This window comes from Scardinius erythrophthalmus, assembly GCF_964197995.2.
Source record: "Scardinius erythrophthalmus genome assembly, chromosome: 16".
Classification (NCBI taxonomy): Eukaryota; Metazoa; Chordata; class Actinopteri; order Cypriniformes; family Leuciscidae; genus Scardinius; species Scardinius erythrophthalmus.
The window spans coordinates 11,060,735-11,081,765 of record NC_138236.1 but is presented as its reverse complement, the minus strand read 5'-3'; the positions used below and the strand labels follow the sequence as shown (position 1 = coordinate 11,081,765).

General features: G+C 37.5%; 1 protein-coding gene across 3 annotated transcripts; it reads right to left on the bottom strand.

The window, feature by feature from the left end:
* Positions 1-310: 310 nt before the first annotated feature.
* Positions 311-20,630, bottom strand: pi4kb (phosphatidylinositol 4-kinase, catalytic, beta). 3 transcript variants are annotated; one of them, XM_081388801.1, is made up of 12 exons: positions 20,437-20,630; positions 16,721-17,745; positions 9,640-9,684; positions 7,536-7,763; positions 7,193-7,420; positions 6,992-7,101; positions 6,622-6,726; positions 6,414-6,537; positions 5,265-5,530; positions 5,045-5,177; positions 2,283-2,403; positions 311-2,169 (listed from the first exon to the last, which is right to left on the bottom strand). In XM_081388801.1, the coding sequence occupies exons 2-12, from the start codon at positions 17,738-17,740 to the stop codon at positions 1,988-1,990; spliced, it is 2,562 nt and encodes an 853-aa protein (XP_081244927.1). In that variant the 5' UTR covers positions 17,741-17,745; positions 20,437-20,630; the 3' UTR covers positions 311-1,987. The 3 variants fall into 3 exon arrangements, with proteins under 3 accessions (XP_081244927.1, XP_081244928.1, XP_081244929.1); XM_081388802.1 differs by lacking the exon at positions 9,640-9,684 and having other exon boundaries at positions 20,437-20,629; XM_081388803.1 differs by lacking the exons at positions 9,640-9,684; positions 16,721-17,745; positions 20,437-20,630 and adding an exon at positions 7,942-8,007.
* Between the last annotated feature and the right edge of the window lie 401 nt (positions 20,631-21,031).

The window sequence follows — 21,031 nt, the reverse complement described above, 5'->3', positions numbered from 1 at the left end:
AGGGGTCAAAATGTCTAACTACGACCCTCCTGAGTATCCTTTAACCTGCTGAAACCCATCAGACTTGGTTTTAATTTATTTATCGTTTTTCAGTTAACCATAGTTTCCACCAAAATCACTCCAATTTAGGTTATTGTATTATTTTACTAAACACTATCTGTATCATTTATAAAACATTTTTTGTAAAGGATCCACCTAGACATACACTACACTTGAATTTAAAATAGTGTCATGCACCAATAAATAAATAATTAAAAAGAAATAATATCACTTACTGGGTCTCAAAAGACTTTTTGAAAATATACAATTTGTGGAACGGGAACATTTAATTTATTATACAAAGGAACATTCACAAGGAAGGTTATTCACATGATCTTAATAGCTGGTCCGTTTTACAAGTTTCAAAGGAAAGTTTGACGTTGAAACAATAGAAGTATAAAATAGCAAAGAGAAAAGATAAGCTGTTGAAAACATATACATCGTCTAAATTGCCCTTCGCTCAGGCAAACAAATGAAAGGAAACTGTGGCTTCTGCTGAAAGGATGAATTAAAACTATTAAGAGAAGCACTGATGTCACAGGGAAAGACGACGAGGCTCAACACACGCCCCAAATTCTATGAAATTAAGGAACAATCATAATAAAAATGTTTTAAAAAAACCTAGAAATTTTACGCAGGGAATTTTATACCTGTACATGTGTAGGAAATAAAAACTAAGAATTAATGTGTTGATTTCTCTCAATTTTTTTATAGCCCTTTCCATTTCTCCTGTGCAACAGATCTGAACTTCTCTCCGTTAAAAACAAACAAAAACAAAACTCCAGTGGCTCACAGTCACACATTTAAACATGGCTGCCCACCTCAGAATGAGGTCAGCGGTAAGAATGCACATTAGAAATTCAGGTTAGCTGTACAAACTAGCTTGCATTGTAACTTGTGCCAAACAAAATGAAATGAAATCCACAGAGAACATGTTGAGAGAGTGTTTTTTCATACATGTCGTGTAAGTATATGAAATATTTGTAAAAGGGCAATAAATAGTGTTCATATCCCTCAGTCCACCATATTTCAGTCCAGACTTTTGGAAACTCAAAATAGTTTCTTTATACATTAATTTTGACCTAGAAAACCAACCAGGATATTTGAATTAAGTCCTAATTATTTTATATTAGCTTTTGTATCAATCAAAGATTAATACTCTCATATGATTGGCAAAGCCACTGGTCTGTGTCTTTGGTGTTTTGACGTTTAACAAATCCATACTGAATTAAAAAGCTTCATTAACCCTATTATGGGCAAAGCGCTCTTCAGGATCAAGTGAGAGGCCTTTAAGCAAATGTTTCATGGCTTAACGGCTCTTTGTGCGGCACTGAGCTGAAGATCTCTTAAACAGTTAATGTAACACTGACTTCACAAAGCTGAACAATGCAGCGATGTTTACCACCTGATTCCCTCAATTCACAATGCAATTTACAGGCGTAGATACAACATTCTCCTGTTTCCCATCCCATTGTATGTGTGTATGTTGAAATTTTGAATGTTATTCATTCAAAGTATACAGCAAAAGTGGTAATGCAACAAAAAAAGCTGATGATGATGATGATGATGATATTGGGTGTTGAAGTCAGTCAGTACACAGGTGAGAGTAAAACCAGAAGTCACTGCAGCTTAGTGTTTACATGAGGCACTGGAAAGCTGGATAAAATTCAACTCTGGGCATCCAGAGTACTGCAAGATGACAGGACAAAAAGGAAGGGTTTAAACAAAAGGAAAGGCGGTTGGACAAAAAGACGACAAGGTTACTTCACAGCTCAAGACCTCTTCAGTCAGGATAAAAAAAAAACTAACAAAAAAGTCCATCAGTCTGAAGGGTGCAGAAACACAGGGGTGGTTATGGGAAGTGGGCATTGGGAGTGGTTTTTAAAGTGGTGCAGCCTTTTTTTCCCCCAGTTTTAGCTCTCTAGTCTGTATGCACCCCGCTCGCCGCTCACATGATGCCATTGGTGAGATACTGGAAGCCGTCGTAGAGCTTGGTAGTGATGGAACGCATGGAGGCGTCCACCATCTGCTCCACCAACACCTGCAGCTGCTCCTCCGTCAGGTTCATGTGGAAACGCTCCTTCAGGTTACGGATGGTGCTGGAGCCGTGGAAGCAGGGAAGCTGAGAACCTGCAGAACATACAAACAGTTCTGTAACAAAAGCCAAACGATAAAATGTTCTCGGGTGATTAAAGAACGGAAAAAAAAATGCTCCATTCCCTGAAGCTTCAGACTAACAGTACCTTGCTGCATGATTTCTACAATCTGGATGACCTTCTCCATGTGCTTGCGTGCAGCGATGAGGCCTTGGAGCATAAGCATCTTGTAATAGTTGAACATGTCTCCATCCAGACCTCCCATTACCTAAAACAAGAGATACACAGATATAAAAAAATGTTGGCGAATGAGCGTAAGGCTATGCCCGTCTTGTTTTACACTTGTATTGATTGATAAATAATGATAACAAGAGTGGAGAATGTCATTTTTTTTCTCCACCAACTGGCTCTTTTTTTTTTTTTTTTTAACTTAAGACTGTGTACCATTGTGATTTGCTCTAAAGAAGCCTAACAGACAGCGACTGAGAGAGAAAACAAATGAGCGCGTGTGATTACAATCAACTGAATGAAGCCGGTTTCAGTTGCAACACAGGTAAGTTTAAGATTAACTTGAACAAACTCTGGTTTTTCGGGCTAAAGTAGTTGGATTGGTTTTTAACAAGTTTCATTGCAATGGTAATTTATGCTAGATGGCTGACCATTCTTCTGGGTTAGAGATCACAGATCAAAACTGGACCAATCGGCTGTGAGTAAAGTGACATGTATCTGTTTAGAGCAGTTTAGAGTGAAAGAATTTGAGACAAAAGTGCCCATCTTTTGCTGCTAATTTATATTATATGAATTATAACTGTATAATTCATATGATTATAATATATTATAACTAAACTATTAATTTACAATTAATATTAGCATTTGCTTTTAAATATAAATATATATAAATGCTTTAAACAGATTAAGCTTAGGTGCATTCTTTTTGAAACTAATTTATAAGGCCTATTTGTTTGATTCACTTGCATTGATATAGTCAGATATTTTCTTTCAGCTGCCTTCTCAAACTTTCTCTACAGCAGCAGTGTTTATTCCTGCCTTGTAAATTCATGATATTTTTTCATAATGATCTCTTAATTTTTTATTGTCCTACACCATCTACAAATGATATACATTTATAAAAATACATTTAGACCACTTAACTATGCAGGAGAATCATATTCTGATTGCTATCAGGATATGAGAAGACTTTCAACTAGCATAACAAAAACATTTCCGTAGAGAATTACCCATTGCACCTTTAAACCTGAGTTGACAGAGAGAACGTTTATACCGAACGTTGTGAGCCCGGTAAACCTGATCTCAACCAGGTTGGATTTATGTGGATTTGTCAACTCTAAATCTACTCTGAAACTCAAGAGTTTGTTCAACTAGCTTCATGCAACAGATCTATGGTCTCTATGGCCACGTACACACTGTAAAGTTTCAGGAGTGGCAACAGCATTTAAATGCGGGAGTGAGTCCCCTAAATTATCGTTCCATGTGTGTACGTAACACGACTCAGTCCCGAAACTGTGATGATTGAGACCGTGGTAACTATAGCAACGTTCTGGTGGTATCCACTATTTGACCAAAGAAATATTACAGTCACAAAAACTGTAACAGTCACAAAAACTTTGTTTATGTTTGTAAGGCTGCTTTACAGAGTGTTGCCATGTCCACGTATTATAAGCGTTTTGGGGATGTTGCTTGTACAGCGATCGAGTTTATGGAATTATTTAAGTGAGCAGGTATTTCATAATCTGAATTTCATAGTCTATTTATTTAGTTTTTATGGGCTTGTTTGCTCATTTTTTTCACATACAGACGAGACAACTCTCTAATGCACATTAAAATGCGTATTTTAACATGTCATCTCTCATCGTACGTCATTTAATAACTAGTTGTTCAGTTCGGTTCTGTACACACTGTATAGAGGTTTTGTAAATGTGGTTGTCACTACCTGCATTTTTCGGGGGGTTAATTTGAATGTAGAATGCGGTTGTCACTCCCGTACATTACTGGATTAAGCACTAAAATATGAGTTGACAACCAAATTTAGCTGCAGTTTGTACGTGGCCTAGGAAGTGAAGCATCAGCTTCAAGTTAAACAATTTCAACACTTTGTTTCATTAATGAATAAATCAGCATTTTTGAACATATTAGTTGAATGAACAGTTTAAGGGCTCACTCAATGACAGTCCCTTGCCGCCACCTAGTGGCGTAACAATGTAACCTAAACTGACTGATAGCCTGTCTAGAATGTGGAGAAACAAGCAGTGCTGCTGATACTGGTGAAATATCCGCAGTCTTAGAAAGCCTCTCGTCCAGTCAGATTCAAGAATCGGAACTAACTTATGCATATAACAATAGCCTTAACTTATTGTCAAGTTTATGTTCTGTTATGTGGACCCTATTTTTGACCTTTTGTTCCGTTCTGTTTCCTTTCCTTTTTTGTTCTGTTTCCTTTAGTTCCTGTTTTGTCTTTGCCTGCTGACCACATTGTTACACTTATGTATATAGCAAAAAAAAAATATTGAGCCACTCAAAATCACTGCAAGGGAAATTACTTCACTGCGACAGAGAGCACGATCAAGTGAAAGGCGCGTCTGTGATGGAGAGCTGTGAGGGCGCAAATGAAGCAACACAATGTCATCAAAAATTTGTGCAAGCAAGTAAATTATGGTTTAGAAATGTTTAAATATGGAATGATAGTTGATGGAATGATATTATAGATGCATCTTGAAAACGAGTGAATTGTTACGCTTCTAGTAGACAGCCAATATGGTACTGATTTGATTTATCATGCAAACTTCGCCATATAACCATAAAACCTAGAGCACAGTCATAATCCTCTCTAAAATTAGGACAAGAGTACTCCACCAATGATAACTATATCTTATATAAACATAGCTACTTACATCAACAAATTCACTGGTTAGTTTGAAGGCAGACGTCTCAAAGCCTAGGTTTCGTGGAGAGCTGGAAAGGATGAAGCCAAAGTCAATGTGAATGATGTGGCCCTCTGAGTCCAGCAGGATATTTCCATTGTGCCTGAAAAACATGAGTGGTTACAACATATCTACACTATTTAGTTTTCAACATGATTCAGCAATGATTTTACCATTCACAATGTCTCACCTGTCCTTGACCTGCAGCAGATAGCAAATGAGACAGTAGCCAGCGCAGCTCTGAACAAAGTTACGCTGAGCAGTAAGGAATTCCTCTGTAGTGTAGTTGCCGTGCTCTTGCCGGAAGTAGTCGAGCAATAAAAGCTGACTCTGTTTCTTCACCTGGTGAATGGACACAGCGTTGACCACTGGCTCAATCATGCCACTGTCTGAAGAGATGACCAGGATCTTGTAGGGCTTGATCCACAAGGGAACCCGTTCCTGCTCCCAGATAATCTAGAAGACCACAAATATGGTAGTTTCAATATAGCAACACTGCCTCAGCAAACCTCAATTGAATAAACACTTGTAAATTGTGGAAAATTAATCACTTGTATTCAGCAAGGAGGCGTTAAATTTATCTAGAGTGTCAGTTAAGACATTCACAATGTTACAAAAGATTTCTACTCCAAATAAATGCTGTTCTTTTGAACTTTATATTCATAAAAAAAAAATCCTTAATTTTTTTTTATCAGTTTCCACAAAATATTAAGCAGCACAAAATTATCTAAAATTGATAAGAAAATGTTTCTTGAGCACAAAATGTGCATATTAGAATGATTTCTGAAGGATCATGTGACATGATGTCTAAATGATGTTTGCTGAAAATTAAGCTTTGCCATCACAGGAATAAATACATTTTATTCAATTTATACACTGAATTTATACTATTCAATGGTTTATAAAACAGTTATATTAAACTGTAATATTATTTCACAATATTCCTATTTTTACAGTATTTTCGATCAAATAAAAGCTGCTTTGGTAAGCATAAGAATCTTCTTAAAAAAAAAAAACCTGTAGTTTACATATATTTATACTGCTACTTTTTAAAAAATGGCTTTGGCTGCAAACCAATTTTATTTAAATTAAAATGAAAAACACTAAAAACTAAAATAAATTGTTTTAAATACTACATGAATTTAGGCATCATAACATTAGTGGTAAGTGAATTTAGGCATCATAAAATTCTAGTAAAAATGTATTTTAAATGTAAAAATAGGGAAATGAGCAAGCACAACTGCATAAACAATATTGGCCAATAACCAATTTGATACAGATATATTGTGCATCCCTAGATCTAACCCTATTTTGAAAGAAAAAATATGATGATAGCAACCTGCAGTTGTTTCAGAACTTGATAGGCGAGAAGCTCTTGTCTCAGGTCATCGCCACATTTCACAATAACAGAAAGTAGACGCCAGTTGGGCAAGTGGCCATAGGGGGAGCCCTCCCTGATCCGTCTATTCAACAGCACAAGAAACACAAATTCAGACTCAACAAATGAAGAAAACAATCTACCCTGATGGAGAATGTTGTACACATACCTCACTTTCTCCTCCCACGGTTCCTTTAAGGCTACAGCTGAGGGATCCTCTGGGTCCTTCCTAAATGCGGTGGGGGTGTGGGCGAGTTGCTCGGATAGGCGTCGTCTGAAATAACCAAAACATCTCAGTTAAATTTGAATTTGTCTTTCTTAATGCGAATTCACACTGCACCAACCAACGTCGACAATCACCAGATTACAGCATGTCACTTTTCAGACATTCCACAACCCGATAACAAGCTCTGACAGACGCCAACAGGGGTAACACAATATTCCGCCAAAACCCGACGAAGTGTCTATTGCCGTCTGTCAGAGCAGTGTGAATTGGCCTTTACTGAATTCAACCACACATATACCAGCTCCAAGTGTACCTGATATCTCCAGCTGCAATAAAAATAGGTTCCTTGCTCTCCTGGCTGGTGATGCTATCTACTGAGAACTGGGAGATGTTGTCACAGCTGTTGGTGTGGATCTCTGGAAGCTTAAGAAAAAAAAGAACAGGTCAGCTCTCTGAGGATAAAGACAACCACAAATTTGTAAAGGATGTTTTGATAGTCACAGTTTCCGAGTACCTCCACTTGCAACTCTCCAATGTCATCTACAGACCATGCCTCATCATCGTTATCGTAATTGGGAACCGTGGAGAAGCTGCTGGCACGCTGGTCGGGTGTGATGCCACAATCCGGAAGATTCTCTACGGATCGAGTGCTTCGGATCCTTGTTTCCGGGATCCTCACGGGCACACTCGACGTCTCAAAGTTCTCACATTCCAGAACTTCTACATAGATTAAGTAAGGTGCCTGAAGAAGCACAAAAAGGCATTTAGCACTGAAATTAGGAAAGAAAGTGTCTTTCAAAACCCAATAGAACAAAAAGTCTGGATTCATGTGCACATTGATCTGAGCACAACCTCACCTTATCCTTTGAGTTGAGCACGACGGCCTGCGTGTGGGGCACACGCACCACGTGGTGGTCAAAGGCAGCCGTGGGCAACCAGACCCGGGCAGGCAGCTTGTGGTTAAGAAGGGACAGCTCTGAGATGAGCCTCTGGGTCTTCTGTTCTTTAGTTGGCAGAGTGGCCAGTCTCTTCCCGATCCCCATCAGAGACTTAATAAACTCCCTCTGAGGGGTCAGACGCACCGGCTGAGAGCAGAAGATTGAGAGAAGAAACAAAAAGATGTGGGGAGAAGAGAGAAACATTACTGTACCACACAAAATTAAATGTATGCAAACATATTTGGGCATTTGCAAAGGAATTATTTTACCAAAAAGGGTTGCACAATATACTGGGTACAAAAAATAAAATGGTTTAAAAACGTACCACTGATTTACAATGGTATGATACCAATTTATGACAATTTTTGTTTATGTACTGATTTCCAGCACACTTTGTCTATTCAGACAGGAAACAAAAAACAAAGTTAAATGCGATGTGTCCTTTTATCCCATTTCAAAATACTTCTATCCCAGCTAAATGCCATATTATATAGATATTTCAATTATTATTGGTTTTCAATTATTAATGTTCACATTATGCAAATATGTAAATTTAATATCAATACTTTAGTATAAGAGCTGGTATCGTACCAAAGCCTAAAATTTGGTTTTGAACCGACAGTACAACCAAATAAAACCAATCACTGAATTTCTACGGATGTATGAGTTATTGCATTTTATTATTTAGCACAGGAGTGTGTGGAGCAGTGCTCAAAACTGCTAAATATCTGCATGCATGATCGGTACAGCATTCTAAACTCAAAAGTGAAGCATGGGTGTAAAAATAAATCAGAAATGTTAAGAGAGAGTAGAGTGTTTTAGCAACAGCTGACCACAGGGTAGAGCAAGTGAGTCATGAATGAATAGCATCACCTGAAATGAGGAAAAATTATTAACACAAATACATGACATCAAAGGACAGGAAAATGTGGAGAAAGACTCATCAAACTCCTCCACATGTGCAACCTATGGTTTACAGATGTCAAAATAATACATGGATATCTGTAATCCATGTAGAAGGGGTTACAGAAACAAATGACAAGGTCCTAAAATTATTTTTCATACAACTAAGAATACCATTTAATCCTTTGCAAATATGCAAAAGAAAACCCGAAACACCAATGGAAAGAATTCAATCCACCAAATTAAAACACTTTACAGAGAATTCTCCTTTGCCCAGGTTTACAAAATCTCTGTAAGAAACCACAGGTCTTGCAGTAGATCACAGAACCCAAAACAAATTGAATTGTCCCATCTTTATTGACTTTATTAGTCAAAAAAGTATACACTTATACATTGATTTATTTAATAAGAGAATGTCACATCCAACTAATTACAGCTAAAACGGAAAAGAACAACCACACAAAGAACAAGTGTTTGCAAGCATGCCATCAGATCACCGATGAAGATGTATTGCTCATATTAATATGCAACATGCAATATGCATTTCCCCAAATAGGTACAAATTGGTGTCTCATTACTTTTTATTTGAGAAATAAAGGCCCAAATCCTACATCCACTTGTTACATACAATATCAAACATAACTAGTAACTAGCTTTCATTATTAAATTGTAGTGATTACTGCAATTAAACTATCATTTAACACTGTTCCCAAATGTTATTGTAATAAAAGAAAAAATATATTTTTTTAAAGAAAGAAAAATCTGGTTTTAAACTATTCAGACACCAAATGTCCCAAATTTAGGTAATAGGGTTGCCAAAAAAAATTAAAAACAAACCTTGCACTACAATAAAATAAAATAATTTTAAATAAAAAGAAAATGACATATCGTATATATTTAGTTTTGTCTCCAGAGGTTTACAAAATATTTTGATTTTAAAGAATAGGGAAAAATATCCCTATTTTCATGTGAAGTGCCAATATTGTGATGTTTGATGGCATGATTGCAAATCTTTAAGGCACACATTTGAAGGAATCTGTGGAGTCAACCCAGCCTGCAACAGACACAGCCATCATCCCACTACGCACAGAGGAGTGTTATTAGACGGTGAGAGACTTACTGTACCAGCCTCTAGCTCGAGACTGTCGGAGCTGGAGCTCAGATCCTGGGAAAAGGAAGAGGGAGGGAGGGGGGAGTTACAGTGCAAGAGCAGGGGAGGGTGGAGCAGGGTCAGAACAAGACAAAAACACATCTCAAGGTTACACTCATCCCATCTGTTTGAGCAGCAGGGCCTGGCCATGACTCCGCAGGGCTATAAAATATACTGTGTCATATTTATCTCTGGCTGATGATGTGACTCTTGAAAGCCGCTCTGATTAAACCCATGTAAAGCACCACGATTGGTGGTGAGGACAAGCTGAAGGATTACAGCAGGCATTCACACACATACACACTCCTCCGACAAGGCCAGGGCTTACAGCTGGATTAGTTTTATCATCTAAATATTAACATAAAACTTGCATGATTTAGAAGACCAACCATAAAGCATTATTATCATGGTGTACTGCCAAGCGAACACTCCCCATGATCTTTGATCATACCGATTACTATTTTCCAAAAAAGCTGTTGATCACAGCCAATCAGGAGATACGTAACGTTTAATGTACTGTAATCAGAATCAGCAGTTTTTATGGTGGGTGTGATAAAGCCACAGGAATAACTGTCACTAGTCATGGCTGGTTAGGGCATGAACATGAAAGAGAGCGTGAAATCACGTTAATGTATCACACCACGCCTGGTTAAAATGCAGAGCTAAGCATGAAACTTTTACTTATATACTACTAACATTGAAACTACTATTATCCTATTGTTAATTATCCAAATTAAAATAGTACTACTAGATTATTACTATATGCTGACAAAAATGAGTTGTAGACTTGAGTATGTGGATATGATACACAGATAAACAAGTTATGCCTACGGCACTTTTCATTATTGCATTAACCTCCAGACTGCATAAATTAATCATGCTTTTACTCACATGACACAGGCCGTGTTCTTGCTCACTAACACACAAGAGCGAAGAAGCCCCAAACAAAAAATGGATTACTTCCTCCTAGATACTAAAGCAATAAACCGCAAAAGTCTGTGAGTTACAGTGGTTTGGCCAATGTTAAGGTGTGTTGACAAAAACAATGTCAAATATGATTCAAACGTTTAATTCATAATATCATTTATTAATATAATATAACCAAAAATAATATTTTAATTTAATACACTACCCTTCAAATGTTTGGGATCAGTACGATTTTGCATTTAATCAAAACAAAAATGCAGTAAAATCAGTGAAACATAATCTTACAATTTAAAATAACTGTTTATTATCTTATTTTTTAAAATATACTTTATTTTAAAATATATTCCTGTAATGGCAAAGCTGATTTTTCCCGTCTTCAGTGTCACATGATCCTTCAGAAATCATTCTAAAATGCTGATTTGGTTTATCATCATCATGTTGAAAACAGCTGCTTAACATGTGAATAACTTGTGGAAACTAATTTAATTTTCAGGATTCTTTGAAGAACAGAAAGCTAGAAAGTAAAAAAAAAAAAAAACATTTATTTTAAAATATACCCCCCCCCCCCCCAAAAAAAAAATCCCCCACATCGTATGGCCATTGGACACCTAAGCTGCTTGCCGCCCACCTGAAACTCAACGGATCTGCACTTGTAATTACAAACCTGCGTTGGACACCAATAAACATACTATGCATTTAACTTGCATTGACCGAACTCTGTTCTCCAGGGTCGTGTAACAGCTGCTCGAACAACAGTTCTCAGGGAGTGTCAAACAGCGGCCTTGCTATCAAGCAGCTGTCATGTTTAGTTGTACCACATCCAACAAACAAAGTCAATTTACATTTCAGTCTTGTTTACAAGATGTGGTCAAGCATCCTGTGTAGGCAACTCTTGCACAGGCAAGCACCACTTATATAATGTTAAGACTTGGGGAAAAAACAAGAATCAAGGTTACAGAGTGAAACTTACAATGAAATTAAATGTTGCCATTTTTTGAGTAAAAAGCAGCAATGTAAAGGTTATAACTAATTTGACATAATTATAACCTATAATTTTAGCACTTGATTTATTGTATTTACTTGTGAATTATTTGATCTGTAAAAGTTGTTCTTGTTATTTTTATGGTCATTTTAATGTTTTAGGCATTACATTGTCATGGCAACAAAGTTATAAAAATGGAAATAACTTGTGGCTATGTTATTGAAACACTGAGTATTTTAATCTTTACAATTTGGCCCTATTCACTTCTATTGTCCTCACTGTAACTCAGGTTTCTGGTCTGTGTACTGGATGAATTGACATTGTGAAAGAGTTGTCTGGTCAAACAGGGGTCCAAATTCCACACGATAACACACAGTGGACTTTCTCTAATGGTAAACCTCTCTCCTGAAAAGCTTTCAAAAAAGAGGGAGATGATAAGATTTGTTTTATCTTTCTAGAATAAATCTTCACTGTTTGGAGAAATCCAGCAACTGAAATATTTACATGATTAGGTTGAAAAAACTGCAGCTTAAATGTGCAAATAAATCACAGTGGATCTGTTTAACTTATGATTAACTTGAGACCTGAACAGCACACGTTGCTATCTGTGTTTAAACTAAACTCATTTAATCCTTGCCAATTTAAACATTCAAGTCCTGCGCTTGAACAGACAAATTTACACCAAAATTATGTCAACACGCCCATGATGCTGAGAATTCATAGTCAATTGTCTTAAAGGGATAGTTCACCCAAAAATGAAAATTATCCCATGATTTACTCACCGTCAAGACATCTAGGTACATCTTTTTTCAGGCGAACACAATCGGAGTTATATTAAAAAATATCATTGCTCTTCCAAGCTTTATAAAGGTAGTGAACGGCGGTCCTGAATTTGAAGTCCAAAAAAGTGCATCCATCCATCATAAAAGTAATCCATACGACTCAAGGGGGTTAAATAAAGGCCTTCTGAAGCAAAGCGATGGGTTTTTGTAAGAAAAATATCCATATATAAAACTTTATAAACTAAAATAACTAGCGCAAGTCGACTTACGCCAAAAGAGTAACCCCTGATACGATGTATGACGTAGGAGTAGCGTAAGCTGTGACGCCTCTCGCGGTTCAGACAAATAGAGCTGGGCAACAAACTCAAGCTCCTCCCAAGAGAACCCTCTTCTCTTTAAAAATTCACGTTTTAGACTTCTAATTCGTGACTGTGTTTTGTTTTGCTCTATCATCTGAGCTTTTGCGTTCGTCAATATGTCATACGTCAGGTCAGGGGTTACTCTTTCGCCGTAAATCGATGCGTATGGACGTCTGTCGGAAGCTAGTTCTTTTAGTTTATAAAGTTATAAATATGGATATTTTTCTTACACAAATGCATCATTTCGCTTCAGAAGGCTTTTATTAACCCCCCCGGAGTCATGTGGAATACTTTTATGATGCACTTTTTTGGACTTCAAAATCAGGACTGTTATTCACTACCATTATAAAGCGTGGAAGAGCCAGGATATAACTCTGATTGTATTCGTCTGAAAGAAGAAAGTCATATACACCTAGTATGGCTTGAAGGTCTGTAATTAATGGGGTAATTTTCATTTTTGGGTGAACAATCCCTTTAAGTTAACGTAAACTGACAAGACAGCACGTGTATCAGTATTTTGGATCAGTTTATTATGTCTTAAAGTGACAGCAGCCTAATATTCCTAATTGTCTGTGTTTTTAATGTTAATCAAACAACAAAAGACAAGGAAATTACTCACTGCTCTTGACAATAGCTTTTGTAACTTTAATAATGATTAATCTTAATCAATGTTATTTTACATTTGATTTCTTTATTCAATTTCTGTACCTGAAAACTACCGTTAGATACCTATATAACCTGAAAAGGAATTTGTATCTTTGCTCGATTGTATTTATTTTGTTCTGTTGCTTGTTTGATTGATTATTTTTTCCTATTTTCTGTATTTTTATTTGACAGTAGTTAGTTCCCCTGAACATCGCACATACCAAACCGTACCGAAACCGTGACAAAAACCAAACCGTGAGTAATTTAAACCGTTACACCCCTACAATACAGCATTTCTGTATTTTTTATTTTCATCATTCAGCTGTTCTTTCTCAAAGAAAGGCCATCAAGCCTTTGAGCAGCACTATACTGATTAATGTTTATTCGGCTTAATGCAATTCACATTAGACACCTCTACACTTCACATGGTGGAGATAAAAGCAAAGAGAGGCATTCCTACGTTAACACCTTCTGCTCTCAAAAGAAGTTTGCTGAAGTGTGTTAACAGTGTGGAGGAGTTATGGAGCAACGCATTTCATAATCGCTGATCTTTACTCCATTTACCAGTGGAGCGGCTCACAGCCATGTGAATGGCAACATCGCCGTTGCCATAGCAGCAAATGCTGCACCAAGATCACGTTCGAGGAAGAAGGAAGGGAAGAAACTGTTGCTGCAGGAAGATAAAAGAGGAAGGCGAGTGATCATGTGCACATCACTGAACGTCAGAACAGAGGGCGTGCTGTACGACAAGGTTGAAATCTGAAGGGAGCTCTAAAGTTACACTTCAGAACAGAACTTGATCCAAGGTAGGTTCTTACATAACGTTCTGCCATACAGTTTCACTGACACAATATAATGGTCGGGAAATACAAATGGCAATGGGCACGACTATACTAACAAACCGTTTCCATCTAGAAGGTGAAAAGCTGCTGCTTAAGCTTTGACACATATTGGCAAGACCAACTAAACAGTCATTTTGACATTAACAGCATTAGGTAATAATTTTGTCAAATGGGTTAATATGGTTGGCAAGGACAAGCTAAGGGTTTTCAAAATCACACTGATAAACAGCAGTGAATTAATTTCCTAGTCTACATATGAAAATGTCTTTCGAATACAAACCATAAACCCTTATCAGAAAATAATTAAAGAGTGTATTATGGTGCATTGCTACATTGTAATTACTCTCAACTCCCTTTGACAACACCGATTAGCCTACTACTAAGAGGGAAAAAAAGATGCACAATCTAAAGTTCAAAGTCATCACAAGTCTTCCTGTTTGACAGAGAAAACCATACACTACTTATGCTAGTGATCGATACACTACCATTTGGGGTTCCTACGTTTTTTATAAAGAAATTAACACTTTCATTCAGCTCGGGTGCATTAATTTCATCAAAAGTCAGACATTTATAATCTTATATAGATTTCTATTTCAAATAAATGGTTTTCTTTTGAACTTTCTATTTATCAAAGTATCCTGAAAAAAAAGCATCGCACGGTTACCACAAAATTTTCTATTAAAAAATTTTTTTTCAACATTGATAATAAGAAATGTTTCTTGAGCAGCATATTAGAATGATTTCTGAAGAATCATGTGAAACTGAAGACTGGAGAAATAATGTCTGCTGAAAATTCAACTTTAACTGCATAACACTACTGTTTTACTTTTTTGATCAAACAAATGCAACCTTGATAAGCATTAGAGACTTTTTTTCAAAAACATTGTTAAAAAAAAATTCACTTTGAAAGGTGCATTGTAGTCTATATTTGTGTAACTTTACTTGTCTAGCAGTTCCAAAATCTACGTGCAGCTCTCTTTTTCACATGTTTTAAGTAAATACTGTGTTTCAGCGATTTTTTGTGTATGTCTCATCTGCTATTATTAAAATGTACTTTCAGCCACCTGGAAACTTCCATGATACAATAATAATCCGATGCATGTGGTACAAACTGATCTGATCTGTCTGCCACACTGACCTCGGATCTAATCCTAGAGCTGTGATTCGCAACGTGGCAATTATTAACAGCGTGAGAAGTGATTTGTTAGTGGCATAACATTTAGCCCTGAGGACTATTATCATGACTGTGCAAACGAACACAAAGAAAGAGGGGACGTCGTCTTAAAAGAAGAGCTGAAGAGATCATCATTCCTCTGGAAATCAGGCAGTAGAGGTAGTTAATTATTTTCTGATAGCAAAAACAAAAATCTCCCTGTTGGCTTCAGCCTTTACAGGGATTAGCACTGAAAAATGTATATTCGTAACTGCCATGTGACAGACCAACTCAAGCGCAGTAGGACGACACAGCTCTGTTCCAAAACCTAATGAGCTATGTTGACAACATTTTAAAATCTTGATGAAACGCAAGTAGGGACAGATCTTTTCTTCAATATTGTGACGTACATCCGAGTAAAAAGGATAATGGAAAAAAAAGTAGGGTGGAGATTTGTTTCAATCCATGGGTTGTTGATTGGATAAAAGCAGCTCTGAATGTGAGCTTGCAGTTAATTGTAAGAAAGGGGCAGGGATTGAGCAGACTAAATTTGGTAAAAGTCTGTTGTTTCACCAGAAGATCAAGTTATGACATTTTGATAAAAAAATGAAACGTTGCATGGATGAATTGTTCACAATAAGATAGATCAATAACATGCACTTAGAAATAGAGAATTTTCATTTCATGCCAACTTTAAGGCATCACAGGCGTACTCCTGACACCAAGTCTGTTCTGAAAAGGCTGCCTTATAACTTGTTTTGGCCAAATTGTAAGTCATCATCACAACAGTATCAGTGAAAAAGTTATTACAAAAAGTCAGATGATATCAAGAGGAACATTGACAATTTATCTTATGTTAAAAAAACTGTAATTGAAAAAAAGTTGTATTATGCTTATTAGATGCTAACATAAAAGTTTATGAGAATCCATTGTAAACTGACTCTCCTATGCTTTTACATAAAGAGTGTTGTTTGTCAAAGTTTGATTTGACAAGTTTGAGTTGTTTGTTGAAGATTGTGCCAAATCAGTAATTTTTTAGGTTCAATTTAAGTTAGGATGCTGCCTAGGAAGACAGCATTGTGTTTAAAATAGTAGCTCATCCGTCTGTCATTAAAGCAACTACATGAAATTTGATTTATTTTACAGAGCTTGTCTGAGTGTCAGCTTTACATCGACACGCCTTTTCCAGCGCAGCCATAGAAACCACACAAATCTGGGCTGTTTGCCTTCCTCGTTTGCATGAAACAGCTGAGAAACACCATCTGTGCGAGGTGGAAGTGACGGCCAGAGGCTGATCAACTCAAATCAGCTTACGTGTAACTAACTAGGCAAGCAAGCATGTGACATCACAGGTGTCTCACCTCATCCTGGCTGGTCTCTACTTTGGGGTTGCTGGCGGTCCTCTTCAGGTTGCTGCTGAGGCTGATGCTGACCGTGGCATCAGATTTGGAGCGTTGGTGGGTGCGTTTGGAGGGCGAGAGGCTGTGTTCGCTCATGCCCTGGCCGTGGTGGAGGGGTGGGGGGCAGGAGGGGGGAGGCTGCGGCACCTCCCTGCGGATGCGCTGGCTGGAGGGCTTGAGCTCGTCTGACAGGATGAGTTTGCGCAGTTTGGTGCCACGGGAGTAGCGCTGCGTGGAGATGTGCATGTCAGAGGAGTAGGCCCCCAGCAGCCAGGCGCACTGCAGGGAGAAATTTATGCTCTGCCGGCAGCGGTGCACCACATAGGGCTTGATGGCATCGCCCACATCCTCGTCCATGTGGATGTACATATTGAGCAACTGGGGCAAGTAGAAGTCTACTTCTTCATTCCGGAAGCTGAAGAGCCGATTGCCGATGTAGGCTTGCACGCCGGGCTCCTTGGAATTGTAAAGATAGGAGATGGCCATGGAGATGTCGAACAGCTTGGACTCGAAGAGCCGCAGAAGCCAGGACTGCTTGGAGGAGTTGTTCTTCTGACGACGACGCACGCTCTTCACGGGCTCCGCTTCCTCCGTGGTGATCTTAGGAGGTTTTCCTCCATTGGTGGACTCGGGGTGCGCTGTACCGTTCACCAAAACTGGCTCTGAAGTGGCTGAAGATACCTCTCCATCAGGCTTCAGGAACTTTACTTTTTGAAGGACCTCCTGGCAGGCTTTTTTCGCCACCTCGGTATCAATGACCAGGCTGAGTTCGCCCACTCCCTCTGATATGACATCTAGAGTGGGGCTGGAGGTGGGCAGGCCTTCGCTGGTGCTCGGGCTGGAGCTGGTAAGGGCACGAGGGCCAGAAGAGGGAGACGAGGGCAGGGACAGTGAGGAGGTACTGGATGTGGAGGAGGTGGATGGGCTCTTCTGTAGTTCCTCAAGCCGGGCGGGAGAGAGCTCCAGCTCTGTGTCACCCATGGCCACTGCAAAACACAAAAAGACACACAATCAGCAAGCTTGGCAGAGCAGAAAACATGATGACGTTCAATGCATTTAAACCGCTGTAATGTGACGTTTATGAGTGAAATAGGAAATTTTGTATAATAATGTGGGGCAGGACATCAAGATTTGATTGGATCATGTGAAACGTTATAGGCTATTATGATACACTGATAACTATTTTCCCAGACTGAATTTTTCCTTAGTTATGTCAGCAGAAAATGTATTACAGTGGCAGAAAAATATATTACCTACACTACAAAATACGTTTTTGTTGTTGTTTTTTAGAAATTACCTCTTTAATTCAGTAAAGAGGCATTAAATTGATGAAAAGGGACATTTGTAACATAACATAACAGAATTGTATTTCAAATAAATGGTGTTATTTTAAACAAAGAATCCTGAAAAAAAAAACTCAGTTTTTACAAAAATATGAGCGTTTTCAGCGTTGATAATAATGAGAAATGTTTCTTGAGCACCAAATCAACATATTAGAATGATTTCTGAAGGATCATGTGACACTGAAGACTGGAGTAATGATGCTGAAAATTCAACTTTGCCATCACAGAAATAAAATACATTTTGAACATATATTACAATATGAAACAGATTTTAAATTTAGTTTTGACACCACAGGAATGACTTACATTTTAAAATATATTAAAATAGAACACTTAAAAAATAAGTAAATAAATAAATAAATAAATATATATATATATATATATATATATATATATATATATATATATATATATATATATATATATATATATATATATATATATATACACACACACACACACACATTACTGTTTTAATGTATTTTTGATCTAATAAATGCAGCCTAGGTGAGCATAAGAGGCTTCTTTCACAACCCCAACACTTTTTATGGTAGTGTACATTTTGATGAAAGAAAACTGAAGTTTTGGCTAATTTATGACCACAAATCCTGTAAACAGCCATTCAAATATAAAATTCACAATAACTCAGATGAACAGGCTTTACTAACAGCCCCTTCCTCAGGGTCATGGCATCCCACTGATCCACAGCTATGGAGGACAGCGCCATAATCCGCCTCCAGCAGATTACCTCACCATTACCAGCAGGCCAATATCTGATAAAGTGAAGCATCAGTCTCAGATTCCACAAAGCTGCTACATTATAAAACCCATTGTGCTTTAAAACACATCATTCTGTCAGAAAGACGCAGTTCACCAGAAAAGGTCATGAATTTAATAGATGTATCCCTGGTTCCACTTTCATGTTGTTAGTGGTTATGATGTAAAGTCCTCAAGTTAACAATGGAAATTCAGATGAGTTCGATTGATTAGTTTAGCTTGATGAAAGAGAAATCAGCATGAGAAAAAGTGGTTGTTCTTAGATCACCGAACTGTAAGAACAGAAACTATAACAGAAGAAATGAAAACTGATTCTGAAAGTGATGAGATTAAAGCACATGTCAACTGGTGGAGAGGAGACTGAGTCACCTTTGACGGAGATGCCAGCTCTCCTCTCACATATCACATGCTGAATCCAACTCGGATAGTTTACTCAGAACTGACATTTTGTGTGTTGTTCTAGCTTGCCAGCTCTTTCTCCAAATTAAATTCTGCACAACTGAAAACAAAAACAAAAAACCCAACAATCGTAAAGTGGCAACAGTTGAAACACTGATTCACGCAATCAAACCACAAGCACAGGACTTTATTTCTTGGTATCAAACCGTTTCACTGAATCTCTCAGATTGCAATGGAAAAAGTAAATTCAATCAGGCTTTGCCCTGAAATGTGAGAGCAGGACAGTGACACAGTGATCTACAGGAACACATAATATGTAGATCATGAATGATCAGTCTCAAGAGTCTCCTTCTGCCAACACCCACAACACTTTCCACAATCCAAAGCCATTATAGAACTATTTGATGAAACACTTGAGTAACTAGATAACAAGACTGTAACGACATAAATAAACCATGAAATCTAACATTCTTCAGATCAAGCACACTGAAACAAAATCAACAAACTTAGAGCCAAGCCAATAGCAATAGGCTAACGTTATAGGTAGCTATAATTTGGGACCGAAGTGATGCATCAGTTGTCCCAAACAGGACATACATATCTAGATAAACTAAAATGATAGTGGTGAACTGGTTAATCAACTTGCCATAAAAACATTATCAATGTTATTTCCTTTCGTAGTCAATTGGGAGTACAAGCACATCAAGCTAAATATGTGCAGTTGTTGGTGCCAAACCTCGTAATAACGCCCATATTTACACTCTGATATGTTTTATAATCATAATATTGCCTGTTTTTTCTTACTTCAGACGCTAAAAAGTAAGCAGTCTATCATTCAGTTGACTTTTGCACTCAAGTTAGCATCTGAGCATGTTTAGCTGAGACCTTTAAAAGACACGTAAACTACTTTTCTCTCTTGTAGGGCTCAAGCTCATTTTTTAAATGAAAAACAGTGCAACAGTAAGTGTGCTGGACTTGAGAATAACTTAACTATTACATTATTACATACTTCAACTGTTATTAAGGCCTGAATGGATCAGCCTCATAAAAACACAAACGGATGCTACACTTAGCCAAGCAGCTAACGCAACGTCTCTACTTTATAACGTTCTTCTACTTTTGAACCGACCCAACTGATCATGCTTTCATATGACTTACCTCAAAATAATCCGGGTGAATGTATAAATAATCGGTTTATCTGTGTTTTAACTGCCCCATTTGGGAGGTGCGGTTCTCCTGTTGCTGAATAGCCGGTGTTGTTCGCTAAGAAAGTGATTGGGGAGATGACACACGCAGAGGCTGCCCACATCAACTGCCTGATTCCAGCATACACACTTACATCCTGTGGCTCAAAACACAAGGCAGCATTCCGGGCCGTTTATGCAATGCCCACAAATGTTATCCAGGTAGAAAGCTCTCTTGGCTATGAGACACAGGCACAGTGTGTGTGATAAATATTTTACATGCTAGCTCTTTTTTATAGGATGTTAATGCATTAAAAACATATGTTGAAACGTTTTGCTCAACATTTAAGAACAAGAAGAAAGAACATTAACAACAATAATACTAATAAGGATAATAAATTAATTGAAAAGTAATATATATATATATATATATATACACACACACACATAAAGTAATTATTAATTTTTAAAAATAAAATTTAAATACATTTTCATTAGCACAATCATTACTACTGCAGATTTAATCTGGTTGTGTCAGTGGATGACATTTCACTTGATACTTGTTATAT